The 22,204-nt window shown below is 40.5% G+C and overlaps 1 protein-coding gene across 6 annotated transcripts in view; it reads left to right on the forward strand.

Annotated features, from left to right (window-relative positions):
• Window positions 1–22,204, forward strand: part of hnrnpul1 (heterogeneous nuclear ribonucleoprotein U-like 1) — a 46,610-nt gene continuing 24,406 nt past the window's right edge. For 2 of the 6 annotated variants that reach the window (XM_052471880.1, XM_052471909.1), the window contains exons 1-9: window positions 1–94; window positions 618–891; window positions 3,476–3,688; window positions 4,000–4,390; window positions 9,877–9,953; window positions 13,390–13,529; window positions 15,005–15,167; window positions 15,311–15,423; window positions 16,228–16,497. In XM_052471880.1, the coding sequence (XP_052327840.1) occupies window positions 654–891; window positions 3,476–3,688; window positions 4,000–4,390; window positions 9,877–9,953; window positions 13,390–13,529; window positions 15,005–15,167; window positions 15,311–15,423; window positions 16,228–16,497 (1,605 nt within the window). In that variant the 5' untranslated portion in view covers window positions 1–94; window positions 618–653. The remainder of the gene's footprint in view (window positions 95–617; window positions 892–3,475; window positions 3,689–3,999; window positions 4,391–9,876; window positions 9,954–13,389; window positions 13,530–15,004; window positions 15,168–15,310; window positions 15,424–16,227; window positions 16,498–22,204) is intronic. The other 4 variants (XM_052471962.1, XM_052471897.1, XM_052471927.1 and 1 more) reach the window with 4 other exon arrangements.

The raw sequence follows: 22,204 nt of genomic DNA on the forward strand, positions 1-22,204 counted from the left end.
GCTCGACCTGGCAACCTGTTTAATCATAAATCCCATTCGAACAAGCGTCGGTCTGTATTTATAGGCCATTTTGAAGCAGGGGCATCGAGCAAAGGTACAAAACGAATGTTTTTTTAAAATATATATATAAATATATTAGCTATTTCGCTCTATTTCATATTTGTATGTGAATATTTTTGTTTGCACGACGATTTATTTGTAACTTTAGCGGAACACTCCTGCCCAGTGAAGCTTTTTCTCCACCGTTGCACAAACCAACTGTTATGCAGCTAGCGTTAGCATTAAAGCTAGCGGTCCTGTAGCTACATTTAGCAACTTTAATGTTATTCAGATAAGGTAAAATTACTGCTATCGATGGATTATGTTATCGAGGCAGACTTTCAGTTTATATTTGCGCATGGGTTTGCATCATTGGCCATCAGAATAATTGAATAAGCAGTGTTTTACAGTGCATCATCCACCTAGCCAGTTGGCTAACAACAGTGCATGGTGCTATTATTGAAGTTGGCGCCAGTTTCATAGTGGACATAGCTAAACAGTGCGATACAGAATTCAACTCCAGGGTGCATTCTGTGCAATGACTTTTATTCATTGAGTTTTGTTTGTTATCTATGCAGAAATCTTTAATAGTTGCATAGATCTCCACATGTACCATGAGGAGTGCTGAGGTGAAGAAACTGAAAGTGAACGAGCTGAAAGAGGAGCTGCGTCGGCGATCCCTGGACACCAAGGGGCTGAAGGCGGACCTGGTAGAGCGGCTCAATGCGGCTCTGGAGGCGGAAGCTGCGGAGCCCGGTGGAGCTGCAAGGGGGACACCGGAGCACGAACCAGAGGAGGAGCAGCGGGGAGATGGAGAGGAGGGATTTGGGGATGAAGGATTCCCGAACAAAGGTAGAACTAGACAGACTTCCTATCTGTGCACATGGAATGTCAACCAGGGGACATTTCCTTTGAAATATAATCATGTTTCTGCGGGGGGTTAAAGTTCTTCGCCACATCGACCGATTTCTGTCATATGGATTCTGGAGAGGTCGTTTCTGAGATCAGTTTAGATCCGCGGACAGCGGTGTCTAGTCTAATGTAGCTGCTGGCAAAGTCATTCAAAGCCTTCCCTCAGGATGTAACTTTCAAGTAGTTTTGATATGCTGTTATTCAAACAAAATCAGACAGTAGTTGACCTATTTACCTAGTCGGCTGTTGTTGTGTGAGGGGGATCTATGATAAATAAAGTAATTATTTATATATTCATATTTATAATAAAATTATAATTATTAAGAATAATCAGGATGTTGTGTCCAGTGGGATAAATGCAGATGGACAAACCCCATCCTTCAGCCTATGTACATTTTATAGACCATTCTGCTTCATCAGTTGGGATACAGGTGATAATGCTTATTATGGCTAAAAGCACATATACATGATCCAATATGTTAAAAAAGGTTAATATAATTTTTAACTATATGTTATGTGACCCACTTCTGGAAGTGGAAATAATATTTTAGAGTGTGTCAGCATGATTTTATTTTCATACATTTTGAAGTAGAATTACCCTTTAAAAAAGTCACCAGCTTCTCAGTCCTTCTACATAAATATTATCCCGGGGACCCCGGAGCCCCTGACATGCCTTTGTTACATTAAAGGGGAGGTTAACATAGCCCCTGACATGACTTTGTTACATTAAAGGGGAGGTTAACATAGCCCCTGACATGACTTTGTTACATTAAAGGGGAGGTTAACATAGCCCCTGACATGACTTTGTTACATTAAAGGGGAGGTTAACATAGCCCCTGACATGACTTTGTTACATTAAAGGGGAGGTTAACATAGCCCCTGAGATGACTTTGTTACATTAAAGGGGAGGTTAACATAGCCCCTGACATGACTTTGTTACATTAAAGGGGAGGTTAACATAGCCCCTGACATGACTTTGTTACATTAAAGGGGAGGTTAACATAGCACCTGACATGACTTTATTACATTAAAGGGGAGGTTAACATAGCCCCTGACATGACTTTGTTACATTAAAGGGGAGGTTAACATAGCCCCTGACATGACTTTGTTACATTAAAGGGGAGGTTAACATAGCCCCTGACATGACTTTGTTACATTAAAGGGGAGGTTAACATAGCCCCTGACATGCCTTTGTTACATTAAACTTTGGGGAGGTTAACATAGCCCCTGACATGACTTTGTTACATTAAAGGGGAGGTTAACATAGCCCCTGACATGACTTTGTTACATTAAAGGGGAGGTTAACATAGCCCCTGACATGACTTTGTTACATTAAAGGGGAGGTTAACATAGCCCCTGAGATGACTTTGTTACATTAAAGGGGAGGTTAACATAGCCCCTGACATGACTTTGTTACATTAAAGGGGAGGTTAACATAGCCCCTGACATGACTTTGTTACATTAAAGGGGAGGTTAACATAGCCCCTGACATGACTTTGTTACATTAAAGGGGAGGTTAACATAGCCCCTGACAATAAGATCTAAGATCAACGTATGATTCAGTCATATGGAATTTCATTATGCTTTAAACTCTGGGTACTGTATATGGTTGAGTACATGATAACAGTACATGATAACAGTACACGATAACAGTGGATGATGACAGTGCACGATAACGGTGCACGATGACAGTGCACGATGACAGTGCATGATGACAGTGCATGATAACAGTGCATGATGACAGTGCATGATGACAGTGCATGATAACTGTGCACGATGATAGTGCATGATGACAGTGCATGCTAACTGTGCACGATAACAGTGCATGATGACAGTGCATGATAACTGTGCATGATGACAGTACATGATAACAGTGAACGATGACAGTACATGATGATAGTGCATGATGACAGTGCATGAAAGTAGTGCATGATCATATTCAACTGTTCTGCCTGCGGCTATGGAACCCAGACCTGTTCACCGGACGTGCTACCTGTCCCAGACCTGCTGTTTTCAACTCTCTAGAGACAGCAGGAGCGGTAGAGATACTCTGAATGATCGGCTATGAAAAGCCAACTGACATTTACTCCTGAGGTGCTGACTTGTTGCACCCTCGACAACCACTGTGATTATTATTATCTGACCATGCTGGTCATGTATGAACATTTGAACATCTTGGCCATGTTCTGTTATAATCTCCACCTGGCACAGCCAGAAGAGGACTGGCCACCCCTCATAGCCTGGTTCCCCTCTAGGTTTCTTCCTAGGTTTTGGCCTTTCTAGAGAGTTTTTCCTAGCCACCGTGCTTCTACACCTGCATTGCTTGCTGTTTGGGGTTTTAGGCTGGGTTTCTGTACAGCACTTTGAGATATCAGCTGATGTACGAAGGGCTTTATAAATACATTTGATTTGATTAGATTATTATGCAATTATATGCATGATTTTACATTGCAATATTAGCTACCTTGAACTTCAGTAACTTGTTGAAAGCTGAAATGGTCTTTGATTTCTTGTGTGTAAATAGATCCTCTAGACATTGGTGCAGGAGGAGCCCCTGAGGAGGAGAGCATGGGGATGGAGAGAGAAGAGTCGTCTGATTCTGATCTGGGCTTCAGCATGCCTGACTTCACCGCAGACGTCCCTGTCCCTGTCCCTGTTTTCAAGACAGAGGAGAGCCCTGAGTACCACGAGACCGAATTATCCCTGGCAGAGCAGCAGCAGTCTGGGAGGAAGCAAGGTAAGATCCCTGGCTAAGGTCTTTCCTAAATGAAAACAAGGCTGTGTTTACACAGGCAGCCCAATTGTGGTATTTCTTCCCCAATTATTGGCAAAAGAGACGATCTGATTGGTCAAAATACTAATTAGTGGGGATTAGTGGGGGGGGTGGTCTAAATGCAGCCTAAATGTCCTGAGGGAGGGACCGATATATGGCTTTCACTCTCACAGCCGACATCATGGACATTTTTCCATACAGTCTCTCCACAAGTTCCTCCGACAGACTATTCCCGTTAGGATCGCATGTCAATCACTCTTTATCTGTTTTCCCAGAGTATGAAGGGAAGGTGGAGGTGAAGAAAGAGGATGAGGAGAAAAAGGAGGAAGAGCAGCAACGTGATCAGGAGCAGCCAGACCTGCAGCCGCAGCCAGAGGTGGGGTCAACCGACAAATGCGAGGAGATGAAGGAGCAGAAGGAGGAGCACAAGGCGGAGCAAACCAAGATGGAGGAGGGAGACAGGCAGGAGGGAGACAGACAGGAGGGAGACAGACAGGAGGGAGACAGGCAGGAGGGAGACAGACAGGAGGGAGACAGGCAGGAGGGAGACAGGCAGGAGGGAGACAGGCAGGAGGGAGACAGGCAGGAGGGAGACAGACAGGGACGCAAGAGACCACATGAGGAGGACCGGGGCGATGGCCACTACGAGCACCGTGACGACAAGAGGTAAGGAGAACGAAAGCTCAGCTACTACTGCTGCTACTAATGCTACTGTTACTACTACTACTGCTGCTACTAATACTACTGTTACTACTGTTACTACTACTGCTACTACTAATACTACTGTTACTACTACTACTGCTGCTACTAATACTACTGTTACTACTGTTACTACTACTGCTACTACTAATACTACTGTTACTACTACTACTGCTGCTACTAATACTACTGTTACTACTGTTACTACTACTGCTACTACTAATACTACTGTTACTACTACTACTGCTGCTACTAATACTACTGTTACTACTGTTACTACTACTGCTACTACTAATACTACTGTTACTACTGTTACTACTACTACTGCTACTACTAATACTACTGTTACTACTGTTACTACTACTACTGCTGCTACTAATACTACTGTTACTACTGTTACTACTACTGCTGCTACTAATACTACTGTTACTACTGCTACTACTAATGCTACTGTTACTACTGTTACTACTACTACTGCTACTGTTACTACTGTTACTACTACTGCTGCTACTAATACTACTGTTACTACTGTTACTACTACTGTTACTACTAATACTACTGTTACTACTGTTACTACTACTACTGCTACTAATGCTACCGTTACTACTGCTGCTACTAATACTACTGTTACTACTGTTACTACTACTGCTACTACTAATGCTACTGTTACTACTGTTACTACTACTGCTGCTACTACTAATACTACTGTTACTACTGTTACTACTACTACTGCTGCTACTAATACTACTGTTACTACTGCTACTACTAATGCTACTGTTACTACTGTTACTACTGTTACTACTGTTACTACTGTTACTACTACTGCTGCTACTATTAATACTACTGTTACTACTGTTACTACTGTTACTACTGCTGCTACTATTAATACTACTGTTACTACTGTTACTACTACTGCTACTACTAATACTACTGTTACTACTGTTACTACTACTGCTACTACTTACTACTGTTACTACTGTTACTACTACTACTTGCTACCAATACTACTGTTACTACTGTTACTACTACTGCTACTACTAATGCTACTGTTACTACTGTTACTACTGTTACTACTGTTACTACTGTTACTACTACTGCTACTACTATTAATACTACTGTTACTACTGTTACTACTGTTACTACTACTGCTGCTACTGTTTACTACTGTTACTACTGTTACTACTGTTACTACTGTTACTACTACTGTTACTACTGTTACTACTGTTACTACTGTTACTACTACTGTTACTACTGTTACTACTGTTACTACTACTGTTACTACTACTGTTACTACTGTTACTACTGTTACTACTACTGTTACTACTGTTACTACTACTGTTACTACTACTGCTACTACTGTTACTACTGTTACTACTACTGTTACTACTACTACTGTTACTACTACTACTGTTACTACTACTACTGTTGCTACTGTTACTACTGTTACTACTACTACTGCTACTACTACTACTGCTACTGTTACTACTGTTACTACTACTACTGTTACTACTACTACTACTGCTACTACTACTACTGTTACTACTACTACTGTTACTACTACTGCTACTAATACTACTGTTACTACTACTACTGCTGCTACTAATACTACTGTTACTACTACTACTGCTGCTACTAATACTACTGTTACTACTACTGTTACTACTGTTACTACTGTTACTACTACTGCTGCTACTGCTACTACTGTTACTACTACTACTGTTACTACTACTACTACTGCTACTAATACTACTGTTACTACTACTACTGTTACTACTAATACTACTGTTACTACTACTACTGTTACTACTACTACTACTGCTACTAATACTACTGTTACTACTACTACTGCTGCTACTAATACTACTGTTACTACTACTACTGCTGCTACTAATACTACTGTTACTACTACTGCTGCTACTAATACTACTGTTACTACTACTGCTGCTACTAATACTACTGTTACTACTGTTACTACTACTGTTACTACTACTACTACTAATACTACTGTTACTACTACTACTGCTGCTACTAATGCTACTGTTACTACTGCTGCTACTAATACTACTGTTACTACTGTTACTACTACTGCTACTACTAATGCTACTGTTACTACTGTTACTACTGTTACTACTACTGTTACTACTGTTACTACTGTTACTACTACTGCTGCTACTACTAATACTACTGTTACTACTACTACTGCTGCTACTAATACTACTGTTACTACTGTTACTGCTACTGCTACTACTAATACTACTGTTACTACTACTGTTACTACTACTACTGCTGCTACTAATACTACTGTTACTACTGTTACTACTACTGCTACTACTAATACTACTGTTACTACTGCTACTACTAATGTTACTACTACTACTGTTACTACTGTTACTACTGTTACTACTACTGCTGCTACTATTAATACTACTGTTACTACTGTTACTACTGTTACTACTGCTGCTACTATTAATACTACTGTTACTACTGTTACTACTGTTACTACTGTTACTGCTACTGTTACTACTGTTACTACTGTTACTACTACTGTTACTACTACTACTACTACTGTTACTACTGTTACTGCTACTGTTACTACTGTTACTACTGTTACTACTACTGTTACTACTGTTACTGCTACTGTTACTACTGTTACTACTACTGTTACTACTGTTACTACTACTGCTACTACTGCTACTAATACTACTGTTACTACTGTTACTACTGTTACTACTACTACTGCTGCTACCAATACTACTGTTACTACTGTTACTACTACTGCTACTACTGCTACTACTAATACTACTGTTACTACTGTTACTACTACTGTTACTACTACTACTAATACCCAATTTGTAAGTCGCTCTGGATAAGAGCGTCTGCTAAATGACTTAAATGTAAATGTAAATGTACTACTACTGCTGCTACTAATACTACCGTTACTACTACTGCTGCTACTAATACTGCTGTTACTACTGTTACTACTACTGTTACTACTACTACTGCTGCTACTAATACTACTGTTACTACTACTACTGCTGCTACTAATACTACTGTTACTACTACTACTGCTGCTACTAATACTACTGCTGCTACTAATACTACTGTTACTACTGTTACTACTACTACTGCTGCTACTAATACTACTGCTGCTACTAATACTACTACTACTGCTGCTACTAATACTACTGTTACTACTACTGCTGCTACTAATACTACTGTTACTACTACTACTGCTGCTACTAATACTACTACTACTACTACTACTACTGTTACTACTACTGCTGCTACTAATACTACTGTTACTACTGTTACTACTACTACTGCTGCCACTAATACTACTGTTACTACTACTACTACTGCTGCTACTAATACTACTGTTACTACTACTGCTGCTACTACTACTACTGTTACTACTACTGCTGCTACTAATACTACTGTTACTACTGTTACTACTACTGTTACTACTACATTTACATTTAAGTCATTTAGCAGACGCTCTTATCCAGAGCGACTTACAAATTGGTGCATTCACCTTATGACATCCAGTGGAACAGCCACTTTACAATAGTGCATCTAAATCTTAAAGGGGGGGGGAGAAGGATTACTTATCCTATCCTAGGTATTCCTTAAAGAGGTGGGGTTTCAGGTGTCTCCGGAAGGTGGTGATTGACTCCGCTGTCCTGGCGTCGTGAGGGAGTTTGTTCCACCATTGGGGTGCCAGAGCAGCGAACAGTTTTGACTGGGCTGAGCGGGAACTGTACTTCCTCAGTGGTAGGGAGGCGAGCAGGCCAGAGGTGGATGAACGCAGTGCCCTTGTTTGGGTGTAGGGCCTGATCAGAGCCTGGAGGTACTGAGGTGCCGTTCCCCTCACAGCTCCGTAGGCAAGCACCATGGTCTTGTACTACTACTGCTGCTACTAATACTACTGTTACTACTGTTACTACTACTGTTACTACTACTACTGCTGCTACTAATACTACTACTACTGCTGCTACTACTACTGTTACTACTACTGCTACTACTACAACTACTACTACTACTGTTACAACTGTTACTACTGCTGCTACTACTACTGCTGCTACTACTACTACTGCTACTACTGCTACTGCTACTACTACTGCTGCTACTACGACTACTACTACTGCTACTACTACTACTGCTACTGCTACTACTACTACTACTACTACTACCACTACTACTACTACTACTACTGCTACTAAACTCAGCAAAAAAAGAAACCCCCATTTTTCAGGTCTTTCAAAGTCCAATGAACCATAAACAATTAATGAACATGCACCATCGGAAAGATCCTTAAGACACTAACAACTTACAGACGGCAGGCAATTAAGGTCACAGTTATGAAAACTTAGGACACTAAAGAGGCCTTTCTACTGATTCTGAAATGTCTTTACACGGAGGGAGAGAGCAGGATGCTGGTGAATTTGCATGTCCGATGTAATGTAAGTGGTAATGAGGCAATCCTCTTAATTATTATTAATGATCCTCAATCCTAATTATTGTTTTCTGATACGTTCATTGATTTTCTTTCGCGTGTTTCACATAGCCAGCTACGGAGTCGTGGCGTATAGTAGACTATTTACTGTGTGTTGAGTGGCGTAAAGTAGACTATTTACTGTGTGTTGAGTGGCGTAAAGTAGACTATTTACTGTGTGTTGAGTGGCGTAAAGTAGACTATTACTGTGTGTTGAGTGGCGTAAAGTAGACTATTTACTGTGTGTTGAGTGGCGTAAAGTAGACTATTACTGTGTGTTGAGTGGCGTAAAGTAGACTATTACTGTGTGTTGAGTGGCGTAAAGTGTGGATTGCAGTCACTAAATTGTTGCAGAACTAAAATGCTGTTTAATTTGGTCAGCTGCGTAATTAAATTCTGGGTCCACGTGTTAGAAATGAGAAGTTCCCGTTTGTGATGTCTCCAACCTCATAAAAGGACTGACTACTCTTTCTAATTGGCTGACTACTCTTTCTAATTGGCTGACTACTCTTTCTAATTGGCTGACTACTCTTTCTAATTGGCTGACTACTCTTATGTACTTGTGGAAAACTAAAGACTACTACTATTACTACTACTGCTAATAATACTCTTATTTCTACTACAAATATGAATACTTATACTACTACTACATCTCTGCCTTGGTCTCCATCTCACCTGGGTCCTGTTCAGTAGATAGTAAACGAGGGAAACAGATAGTCGGTACTACCTTTGCTGCTATAACAATGATTCCGGTATCATTTCATGCCCTGTTCTTGGTAGTTTGGTAAAGGTTAGTTATGTCCCTAACTAAAACACAGTTCTAAACGATTAGCTTGGTCCAGTGCTGTGATTGGAAGGTCTAACCTGTAATTTTTCTGTCCTTTGCTGTGATTGGTGGACTAACATGTCATTCTTCGATCCATTGCTGTGATTGGAAGACTAACCTGTCAGTCTTGTACAGGTCCCGGTCGCCCCAGCCCCCTGCTGAAGACGAGGAGGAGGAGGACTTTGATGACACTTTGGTGGCTCTGGACACATGTGAGTAACATCTGAGAACTCCAGTTGACCCCCAAAAAAAGCCGATACCGATTAATCGGCCGATTTTTATATATATATTTGTAATAATGACAATTACAACAATACTGAATGAACACTTTTTTATTTGAACTTAATACATAAATAAAAATCTATTTAGTCTGAAATAAATAATGAAAGATGTTCGATTTGGTTTAAATAATTTAAAAACAAAGTGTTGGAGAAGAAAGTAAAAGTGCAATATGTGCCATGTAAGAAAGCTAACGTTTCAGTTCCTTGCTCAGAACATGAGAACATATGAAAGCTGGTGGTTCCTTTTAACATGAGTCTTCAATGTACCCAGGTAAGAAGATTTAGGTTGTAGTTATTATAGGAATTATAGGACTATTTCTCTCTATACGATTTGTACTTCATTAACCTTTGACTATTGGGTGTTCTAATAGGCACTTTAGTATTGCCAGCCTAATCTCAGGAGTTGATAGGCTTGAGGTCATAAACAGCGCTGTGCTACAAGCATTGCTAAGAGCTGCTGGCAAACGCAGTAAAGTGCTGTTTGAATGAAAGCTTACGAGCCTGCTGCTGCCTACCGCCGCTCAGTCAGACTGCTCTATCAAATATCAAATCGTAGACTTAATTATAACATAACACACAAATATGAGCCTTTGGTCATTAATATAGTCAAATCGGGAAACTATCATTTCGAAAACAAAACGTTTATTCTTTCAGTGAAATACGGAACCGTTTATCTAAATATTGCTGTTACACAACCGTCAATGCTATAACATAACTATGTAAAATTCTGGCAAATTAACTACGGTCTTTGTTAGGACGAAATGGTCTTTACACAGTTCGCAACGAGCCAGACGGCCCAAACTGCTGCATATACCCTGACTCTGCTTGCAAGAGAAGTGACACAATTTCCCTAGTTAATATTGTCTTCTAACATGAATTTCTTTTAACTAAATATGCAGGTTTAAAAAAATATATACTTGTGTATTGATTTTAAGAAAGGCATTGATGTTTATGGTTACGTAACCACAGTCTGCTAACCACAGTCTGCTAACCACAGTCTGCTAACCACAGTCTGCTAACCACGGTCTGCTAACTACAGTCTGCTAACCACAGTCTGCTAACCACAGTCTGCTAACCACGGTCTGCTAACCACAGTCTGCTAACCACAGTCTGCTAACCACAGTCTGCTAACCACGGTCTGCTAACCACAGTCTGCTAACCACAGTCTGCTAACCACAGTCTGCTAACCACAGTCTGCTAACTACAGTCTGCTAACCACAGTCTGCTAACCACAGTCTGCTAACCACGGTCTGCTAACCACGGTCTGCTAACCACAGTCTGCTAACCACAGGCTGCTAACCACGGTCTGCTAACTACAGGTACACATTGGTGCAACGACAGTGCTTTTTTTCTCGAATGCGCTTTTGTTAAATCATCCCCGGTTTGGCGAAGTGGGCTGTGATTCGATGATAAATTAACAGGCACCGCATTGATTATATACAACGCAGGACAAGCTAGTTAAGCTAGTAATATCATCAACCATGTGTAGTTAACTAGTGATTATGTTAAGATCGATTGTTTTTTTATAAGATAAGTTTAATGCTAGCTAGCACCTTACCTTGCTGCACTCGCATAACAGGTGGTCATCCTGCCGCGCAGTCTCCTCGTGGATTGCAATATAATCGGCATCCAAAAATATTGATTACCGATTGTTATGAAAACTTGAAATTGGCCCTAATTAATCAACCATCGGCCATGCCGATTAATCGGTCGACCTCTAATTTTGATGTTTATATACACAAAAGAATGTGGACCCCCTTCAAATGAGGGGATTCGGCTATTTCAGCCACACGTGTTGCTGACAGGTGTATTAAAACGAGCACACAGCCATGCAATCTCCATAGACAAACATTGGCAGTAGAATGGCCTTACTGAAGAGCTCAGTGACTTTCAAGGTGGCACCGTCATAGGATGTCACCTTTCCAACAAGTCATTTTGAAGTGGAAACGTCTAGGAGCAACAGCGGCTCAGCTACAAAGTGGTAGGCCACACAAGCTCACAGAACGGGACCGTCGAGTGCTGAAGCGCTTACAAAAAAAAAATCACTCGGTTGCATCACTCCACTAAGTTCCAAACTGCCTCTGGAAGCAACGTCAGCACAAGAACTGTTCGTCGGGAGCTTCATGAAATGGGTTTCCGTGGACCAGCAGCCGCACACAAGCCTAAGATCACCAAGTATAATGCCAAGCGTTGGTTGGGGTGGTGTAAAGCTCGCCGCCATTGGACTCTGGAGCAGTGGAAACGCGTTCTCTAGAGTGATGAATCACGCTTCACCGTATGGCAGTCCGACGGAGGAATATGGGTTTGGTAGATACCAGGAGAACGCTACCTGCCCCAATGCACAGTGCCCACTGTAAAGTTTGGTGGAGGAGGAATATGGGTTTGGTAGATGCCAGGAGAACGCTACCTTCCCCAATGCACAGTTCCCACTGTAAAGTTTGGTGGAGGAGGAATATGGGTTTGGTAGATGCCAGGAGAACGCTACCTTCCCCAATGCACAGTGCCCACTGTAAAGTTTGGTGGAGGAGGAATATGGGTTTGGTAGATGCCAGGAGAACGCTACCTGCCCCAATGCACAGTGCCCACTGTAAAGTTTGGTGGAGGAGGAATATGGGTTTGGTAGATACCAGGAGAACACTACCTGCCCCAATGCACAGTGCCCACTGTAAAGTTTGGTGGAGGAGGAATACTGTTCTGGGGCTGGTTTTCATGGTTCAGGCTCCTTAGATCCAGTGAAGGGAAATCTCAATGCAACAGTATACATAAAGGGGGACCAACTCCATATTAATGACTTCCCAGAAGAGTGGAGGCTGTTATAGCAGCAAAGGGGGACCAACTCCATATTAATGACTTCCCAGAAGAGTGGAGGCTGTTATAACAGCAAAGGGGAGGACCAACTCCATATTAATGACTTCCCAGAAGAGTGGAGGCTGTTATAGCAGCAAAGGGGGGTCCAACTCCATATTAATGACTTCCCAGAAGAGTGGAGGCTGTTATAACAGCAAAGGGGGAGGACCAACTCCATATTAATGACTTCCCAGAAGAGTGGAGGCTGTTATAACAGCAAAGGGGGTCCAACTCCATATTAATGACTTCCCAGAAGAGTGGAGGCTGTTATAACAGCAAAGGGGGGTCCAACTCCATATTAATGACTTCCCAGAAGAGTGGAGGCTGTTATAACAGCAAAGGGGGAGGACCAACTCCATATTAATGACTTCCCAGAAGAGTGGAGGCTGTTATAACAGCAAAGGGGGGTCCAACTCCATATTAATGCCCGTGATGTAATGAGATGCAATGAGATGTTCGTCGAGCAGGTTTCCACATACATTTGGTCATGTAGTGTATTTATCTCTCTCGTGTCCCACAGATAACTGTGACCTCCACTTCAAGGTGTCCCGTGATCATTACAGCGGCTACCCTCTGACCATCGAGGGCTTTGCCTACCTCTGGGCCGGAGCTAGAGCATCCTACGGAGTCAGCAAGGGCAAAGTCTGCTACGAGATGAAGGTAACGGAGAGAGAAACAAAACCATAGGTCGCGTCCCAAATTACAGCCTATTCCCTATATAGTGCACTAGTTTTGACCAGGTGTCGTGATGTATCGGCTGTGATCCCTTTTAGTAAATGACTGATCACTGTGTAAGTCACAATAATGGTACCGACCAATCACTTTTAACAGGATGTACACATACACATTAACAGGATATATTACTGACCAATCACTTTGCAAGTTACGATAAGGACCAATCACTATGTAAATAACGAGTAAACATTCCATCACACCATAGAGTAGAACGATAGTATCTGCTTCTCAGAACATGATGTACACATACACATTAACAGGATATATTACTGACCAATCACATTGCAAGTTACGATAAGGACCAATCACTATGTAAATAACGAGTAAACATTCCATCACACCATAGAGTAGAACGATAGTATCTGCTTCTCAGAACAGGATGTACACATACACATTAACAGGATATATTTGATGAGGGATAAAATTTAAATTCACTTCACGATAAACTGCCATGTGACTTGTCGAGCCCTTGGCTCGTGGAGCCTCCGTGTCTGAATAGGGAATAGGGTGTCTGAATAGGGAATAGGGTGTCTGAATAGGTATATAGGGAATAGGGTGTCTGAATAGGTATATAGGGAATAGGGTGTCTGAATAGGTATATAGGGAATAGGGTGTCTGAATAGGTATATAGGGAATAGGGTGTCTGAATAGGTATATAGGGAATAGGGTGTCTGAATAGGTATATAGGGAATAGGGTGTCTGAATAGGGTGTCTGAATAGGGAATAGGGTGTCTGAATAGGGAATAGGGTGTCTGAATAGGGAATAGGGTGTCTGAATAGGTATATAGGGAATAGGGTGTCTGAATAGGTATATAGGGAATAGGGTGTCTGAATAGGTATATAGGGAATAGGGTGTCTGAATAGGGTGTCTGAATAGGGAATAGGGTGTCTGAATAGGGAATAGGGTGTCTGAATAGGTATATAGGGAATAGGGTGTCTGAATAGGGAATAGGGTGTCTGAATAGGGAATAGGGTGTCATTTGAGAGGCATCCTGTCTGTCTCTCCTATTGACCTGTCTGTCTCTCCTACTGACCTGTCTGTCTCTCTACTGACCTGTCTGTCTCTCCTTCTGACCTGTCTGTCTCTCCTACTGACCTGTCTGTCTCCTTCTGACCTGTCTGTCTCTCCTACTGACCTGTCTGTCTCTCTACTGACCTGTCTGTCTCTCCTTCTGACCTGTCTGTCTCTCCTCCTGACCTGTCTGTCTCTCTACTGACCTGTCTGTCTCTCCTTCTGACCTGTCTGTCTCTCCTCCTGACCTGTCTGTCTCTCTACTGACCTGTTGACCTGTCTGTCTCTCCTACTGACCTGTCTGTCTCTCCTCCTGACCTGTCTGTCTCTCTACTGACCTGTTGACCTGTCTGTCTCTCCTACTGACCTGTCTGTCTCTCTGCTGTAGATCTTAGAGGAGATAGCTGTGAAGCACCTCCCGTCCTCTGAGCCTGATCCCCATGTGGTCCGGATAGGATGGTCCCTGGACTCCTGCAGCACACAGCTGGGTAAGGACAGCACACAGCTGGGTAAGGACAGCACACAGCTGGGTAAGGACAGCACACAGCTGGGTAAGGACAGCACACAGCTGGGTAAGGACAGCACACACATGAACACATGTGGACGAACACACACATACAGGCACGCGCTCCCGCCACACACACGCGCGGACGGACGGAGACACTGTTTGACAAGTAGCTTCTGTATATTCCAGGCGAGGAAGCGTTTTCGTTTGGATACGGAGGAACGGGGAAAAAATCCTCTGACTGTAAGTTTGAAGACTACGGAGAGAAGTTTGGAGAGAATGATGTCATCGGCTGTTTCATTGTGAGTAATACTTTGTTGTTGTATCGTCTACAGTGATCGTCCCATTACTAGCTATAGGGAGACTGTACTCATATCATTCAGTAATATTTATCTTAGAGTTAGTTAGTAGAGTTAGTTAGTTAGTTAGTTAGTTAGTTAGTAGAGTTAGTTAGTTAGTTAGTTAGTTAGTTAGTTAGTTAGTTAGTTAGTAGAGTTAGTTAGTTAGTAGAGTTAGTTAGTATAGTTAGTTAGTATAGTTAGTTCGTTGAGTTAGTTAGTAGAGTTAGTTAGTTAGTAGAGTTAGTTAGTTGGTAGAGTTAGTTAGTATAGTTAGAGTTAGTATGGTAGAGTTAGTTAGTCGAGTTAGTATGGTAGAGTTAGTTAGTTAGTAGAGTTAGTATGGTAGAGTTAGTTAGTAGACATTAGTATGGTAGAGTTAGTATGGTAGAGTTAGTATGGTAGAGTTAGTAGAGTTAGTTAGTTAGTAGAGTTAGTTAGTAGAGTTAGTTAGTTAGTAGAGTTAGTTAGTTAGTTAGTAGAGTTAGTTAGTTAGTAGCGTTAGTATGGTAGAGTTAGTTAGTTGGTAGAGTTAGTTAGTTAGTAGAGTTAGTTAGTTAGTAGAGTTTGTTTGTTACATAGTTCAGCGGAGAGCCTTTAAACATAACTTTATTAGTATAGTTAGTTGACTTTGTTAGTTAGTTTAACATAACTTTATTATTCCATCAGGACTTTGACGCTGGCAGTGAGGAGGTGTGTAGATGGTTAGAGTTAGTATAGTTAGTTGACTTTGTTAGTTAGTTAAACATAACTTTATTATTCCCACAGGACTTTGACGCTGGCGGTGAGGAGGTGAAGATAGCGTTCTCTAAGAACGGGGTGTGGCTAGACGTGGGGTTCCAGGTGTCGAGGGAGGAGCTGGCGGGGCGCCCCCTGTTCCCCCACGTCCTTGTGAAGAACTGTGCCATCGAGTTTAACTTTGGCCAGAAGGAGGAACCCTTCCACCCCCCTCCGGAGGGGTACAGGTTCATCCAGACTCTTGGTATTGGAGACAGGACCAGGGGGGCTGTAGGACCAGCCAGCAAGGCTGACTGTGAGGTATGGATACTATACACTACTATACAGTACTACTACTACTACTATATAGTACTATTACTATAAACTACTATACAGTACTACTACTATACTGTACTATTACTATACAGTACTACTATACTATACAGTACTACTACTATACACTACTATACACTACTACTACTGTACTACTACTATACAGTACTACTACTATACTATACTGTACTACTACTATGCTGTACTACTACTATACAGTACTACTACTATACACTACTATACAGTACTACTACTTTCCAGTACTGCTATACTATATAGATCTACTACTACACTATGCAATACTACTAATATACTATACAGTACTACTACTATACACTACCATACAGTACTACTATACTATACAGTAATACTACTATACAGTACTACTACTATACTGTACTCCTGTACAGTACTACTACTATACAGTACTACTATACAGTACTACTACTATACTATATAGTACTACTACTACACTATGCAATACTACTAATATACTATCCAGTACTACTACTATACTGTACTACTATACATTTCTACTACTATACAGTACTACTACTATATAGTACTATTACTATAAACTACTATACAGTACTACCACGATACAGTACTACTACTATACTGTACTACTACTATACACTACTATACACTACTACTACTGTACTACTACTATACAGTACTACTACTATACTATACTGTACTACTACTATGCTGTACTACTACTATACAGTACTACTACTATACACTACTATACAGTACTACTACTTTCCAGTACTGCTATACTATATAGATCTACTACTACACTATGCAATACTACTAATATACTATACAGTACTACTACTATACACTACCATACAGTACTACTATACTATACAGTAATACTATACAGTAATACTACTATACAGTACTACTACTATACTGTACTCCTGTACAGTACTACTACTATACAGTACTACTACTATACTATATAGTACTACTACTACACTATGCAATACTACTAATATACTATCCAGTACTACTACTATACTGTACTACTATACAGTACTACTACTACTACTATACAATACTACTACTATACTGTACTACTATACATTTCTACTACTATACAGTACTACTACTACTACTATGCAGTACTACTAATATACTGTACTACTTACTATACAGTACTACTACTATATAGTACTATTACTATAAACTACTATACAGTACTACCACGATACAGTACTACTACTATACTGTACTATTACTATACAGTACTACTATAATATACAGTACTACTACTATACACTACTACTACTGTACTACTACTATACAGTACTACTACTATACTATACTGTACTACTACTATGCTGTACTACTACTATACAGTACTACTACTATACACTACTATACAGTACTACTACTTTCCAGTACTGCTATACTATATAGATCTACTACTACACTGTCTACTATCTACTATACTACTAATATACTATACAGTACTACCACTATACAGTACTACTACTATACACTACCATACAGTACTACTATACTATACAGTAATACTATACAGTAATACTACTATACAGTACTACTACTATACTGTACTCCTGTGCAGTACTACTACTATACAGTACTACTATACAGTACTACTACTATACTATGCAGTATTAACTATACTGTATAGTACTGTTATACTATATAGTACTACTACTACACTATGCAATACTACTAATATACTATCCAGTACTACTACTATACTATGCAGTGCTGCTATACTATATAGTACTACTACTACTACACTATGCAATACTGCTAATATACTATACAGTACCACTATACTACTAATGCTACTAATATACTATACGGTACTACTACTATTCAGTACTATTATATTATACAGTACAAATACTACACTATGCAGTATTACTAAACTGTACAGTACTGCTATACTTTATAGTACTACTACTACACTGTGCAATACTACTAATATACCATACAGTACTACTACTATACTATGCAGTGCTGCTATACTATATAGTACTACTACTACACTATGCAATACTACTAATATACTATACAGTACTATAGAGTACTATATAGTACTGCTATACTATATAGGGCCAGGATGATACCAGTATCGCAGTATTTTTTCCACGGCAAAAAGTACGAAGCAGACAAAAGTCTTTGGTCCTTTAAAAACCTGCTGTATATAACATATTGTGTGATATAGCTTAGAAAATATACTGAACAAAAATATAAACGCAACATGCAACAATTTCAATGATTTTACTGAGTTACAGTTCATATAAGGAAATCAGTCAATTGAAATAAATAAATTAGGCCCTAATCTATGGATATCACATGACTGGGCAGGGGCGCAGCCGTGGGTGGGCCTGGGAGGGCACAGGTTTTATTGTCCCCAGATGGATTATCTTGGCAAAGGACAAATGCTCACTAACAGGGATGTAAACAAAATTGTGCACAATATTTGAGAGAAATACGTTTTTTTGTGCAGTATGGAACATTTCTGGGATATTATATTTCAGCTCATGAAACAGGGGACCAACACTTTACAATGTTGTGATTATATATTGTTTCCAACATTAGGGCTGTTTTCCTAAAGAAGTTAAATATGCTTCTTTTTTAATTTCCTAATGAGCATCGTGATACTGGTATCGTCCCAGCCCTAATACAAACCAGTACGACAACTATACTATACAGTACTACTACTATACTATACAGTACTACCACTGTACAGCAATACGACTATACCATTCAGTACTACCACTATACTGTAATGAAACAGGCAGGGAGCCGGTCTCCAACCCTCGACCTTCTAGCCCGAGGTCCAGCACGCTAGCGACTGTGCCGCAAAAGCTCAAACGGCAGAATCGATTTCCGCGCTTATAAACCCAGGGTCGTTACAGTACTACTATACAGTACTACTACTATGCAGTATTACCACTATACTATACAGCACTACTACTGTACTATATGGTACTACTACTATAAAGTACTACTACTACAGTAATTATACTATACTACATAGTACTGCTGCTATACTATACAGTACTACCACTATACTATACAGTACTATAGGGCTGGGCGGTATACCGTATTTTACAATATACTGGTATTGATGCAGGGACCGGTTTGGGTTTTTACTTTACCCTCTATGACGGTATTTGAACGTTTTGGTTTGTTAAATGTGATACACCGTGTTTAACATCGGTTTTTTATAGTTTACATCGCTACTTGAGTCATCTCTCTCCCTCCGTGCCGCTTTCCACAGACCCCCCGCCTCGTCACTCAAGGAGCGCATTTGAAGTTCCTTAATAACCACCCGACACTAGCGTTCAGTCTGCAGTCCTAGCAAGTTGGGCCTAAATCTTGTTAGCCGCTAATGCTAATCAGCAGCACATGTAACAATGTTGATGACAACGATGCTGTTTTCACTTTGCTTCTTAATATAAATCCACTAGCATTCTATAATTACACCATTAGTTTGTGTTTGCAAATCTGCAAACAGCTAGTTTGTTATTTTCCTAGCAAGTTGGGCCTAAATCTTGTTAGCCGCTAATGCTAATCGCTAGGTAGCTAGCTAGCTAGCTAATAAATGTACTGAGTCAGAGCAAAGATAATTGATAATACCAGTGATGGTGTAGACCTAAATCAACATGTTGTTTGTGTTACAGTACCTTCTAAATCAAAGAGGAATACAAGAAGCATTAATATGTTAGCTACTTGACGTAGCTAAGAGAAAACAGACAATGTTGCCAAAGATTATAGAGTCCCCTAGGAAACAATTATTAAAAAACTTTCGTTCCTACCCTAACACAATAACCTCTCCCTGGCATTTTCGTTCGTTTTCATGTCAAACAACACTGTTCAAAGTGGCCACTATTATATTCTAACTATAGAGGTGGAATAATCATTACATTTCCATGATTCCAACCTTTCAAAGTGCTTTGATCTAAATTATAAGTCAAACCGCTATTGCAACATTTGGCCCATATTGTGCAGCCCTACATGGCAGTGTGGAAATGATCTGAAATGAGTGCAGGAAATGCATTAATCACAGAGCACATTTAGACGTTTTATCATTTCAAAACATAAAATATCGTCATACCGTCCAGTTGTTTTTTAATACCGTGATATATTTTGGCCTTATCGCCCAGCACTACAGTACTACTGCTATACTATACAGTACTACCATTATACTGTACTATATATCACTACTACTATACTATACAGTACTACCACCGTACTATACAGTACTACCACTATACTATACAGTACTACCATTATACTGTACTATATATCACTACTACTATACTATACAGTACTACCACTATACTATACAGTACTACCATTATACTATACTATGTATCAAATACTACTATACTATACAGTACTACTGCTATAATATACAGTACTACCACTATACTATACAGTACTACCATTATACCGTACTATATATTACTACTGCTATACTATACAGTACTACCATTATACTGTACTATATATCACTACTACTATACTATACAGTACTACCACTGTACTACCACTATACTATACAGTACTACCACTATACTATATGACACTACCATTATACCATACTATATGTTACTACTACTATACTATACAGTACTACCACCATACTACACAGTACTGCCACCGTACTACACAGTACTATGAATATACTATGCAGTAGTACTATTATGCTATACTGCTTTTATATTATGCAGTGCTGCTACTATACTATATTATACTACTACTATACTAAACACTACTACTACCATAATATACACTAATACTATTGTACAGGACTATATCAGTGTTTTCCACAAGTACATGGAGTAGCCAGACAAATATTTTAAAAAGTAGGCAGTCAGGGAGTTCATTAAACCGGTCTTCTCTTGAGATTAAAGTCATATTTGCAGTTTTACAATTATTTACACTTTTTGGGGGGGGGCTATCCAAGAGTAAATGGTGTTGAGGCAGGAGAGGAGGAGTCATTTAAGTCATTTTGGTGAGATTAATGGAAAAGGAAACACCGGCCACCTCTTCCCTGCATTCTATTGGCCAAGTCTCTTGATAATGAGATGGATGACCTCTGATCGTGGATTTGATACCAAAGGTCAGAGACGAAACACATCCCTGAGGAGAGACTGTGTTGGTGGTGGAGTGGAGACACAACACATCCCTGAGGAGAGACTGTGTTGGTGGTGGAGTGGAGACACAACACATCCCTGTGTTGGTGGTGGAGTGGAGGCAACACATCCCTGAGGAGAGACTGTGTTGGTGGTGCAACACATCCCTGAGGAGAGACTGTGTTGGTGGTGGAGTGGAGACACAACACATCCCTGTGTTGGTGGTGGAGTGGAGACGCAACACATCCCTGAGGAGAGACTGTGTTGGTGGTGGAGTGGAGACGCAACACATCCCTGAGGAGAGACTGTGTTGGTGGTGGAGTGGGGACAAACACATCCCTGAGGAGAGACTGTGTTGGTGGTGGAGTGGAGACACAACACATCCCTGAGGAGAGACTGTATTGGTGGTGGAGTGGAGACGCAACACATCCCTGAGGAGAGACTGTGTTGGTGGTGGAGTGGGGACACAACACATCCCTGAGGAGAGACTGTGTTGGTGGTGGAGTGGGGACGAAACACATCCCTGAGGAGAGACTGTGTTGGTGGTGGAGTGGGGACACAAC

This window comes from Oncorhynchus keta, chromosome 1 (assembly GCF_023373465.1).
Source record: "Oncorhynchus keta strain PuntledgeMale-10-30-2019 chromosome 1, Oket_V2, whole genome shotgun sequence".
NCBI lineage: Eukaryota > Metazoa > Chordata > Actinopteri > Salmoniformes > Salmonidae > Oncorhynchus > Oncorhynchus keta.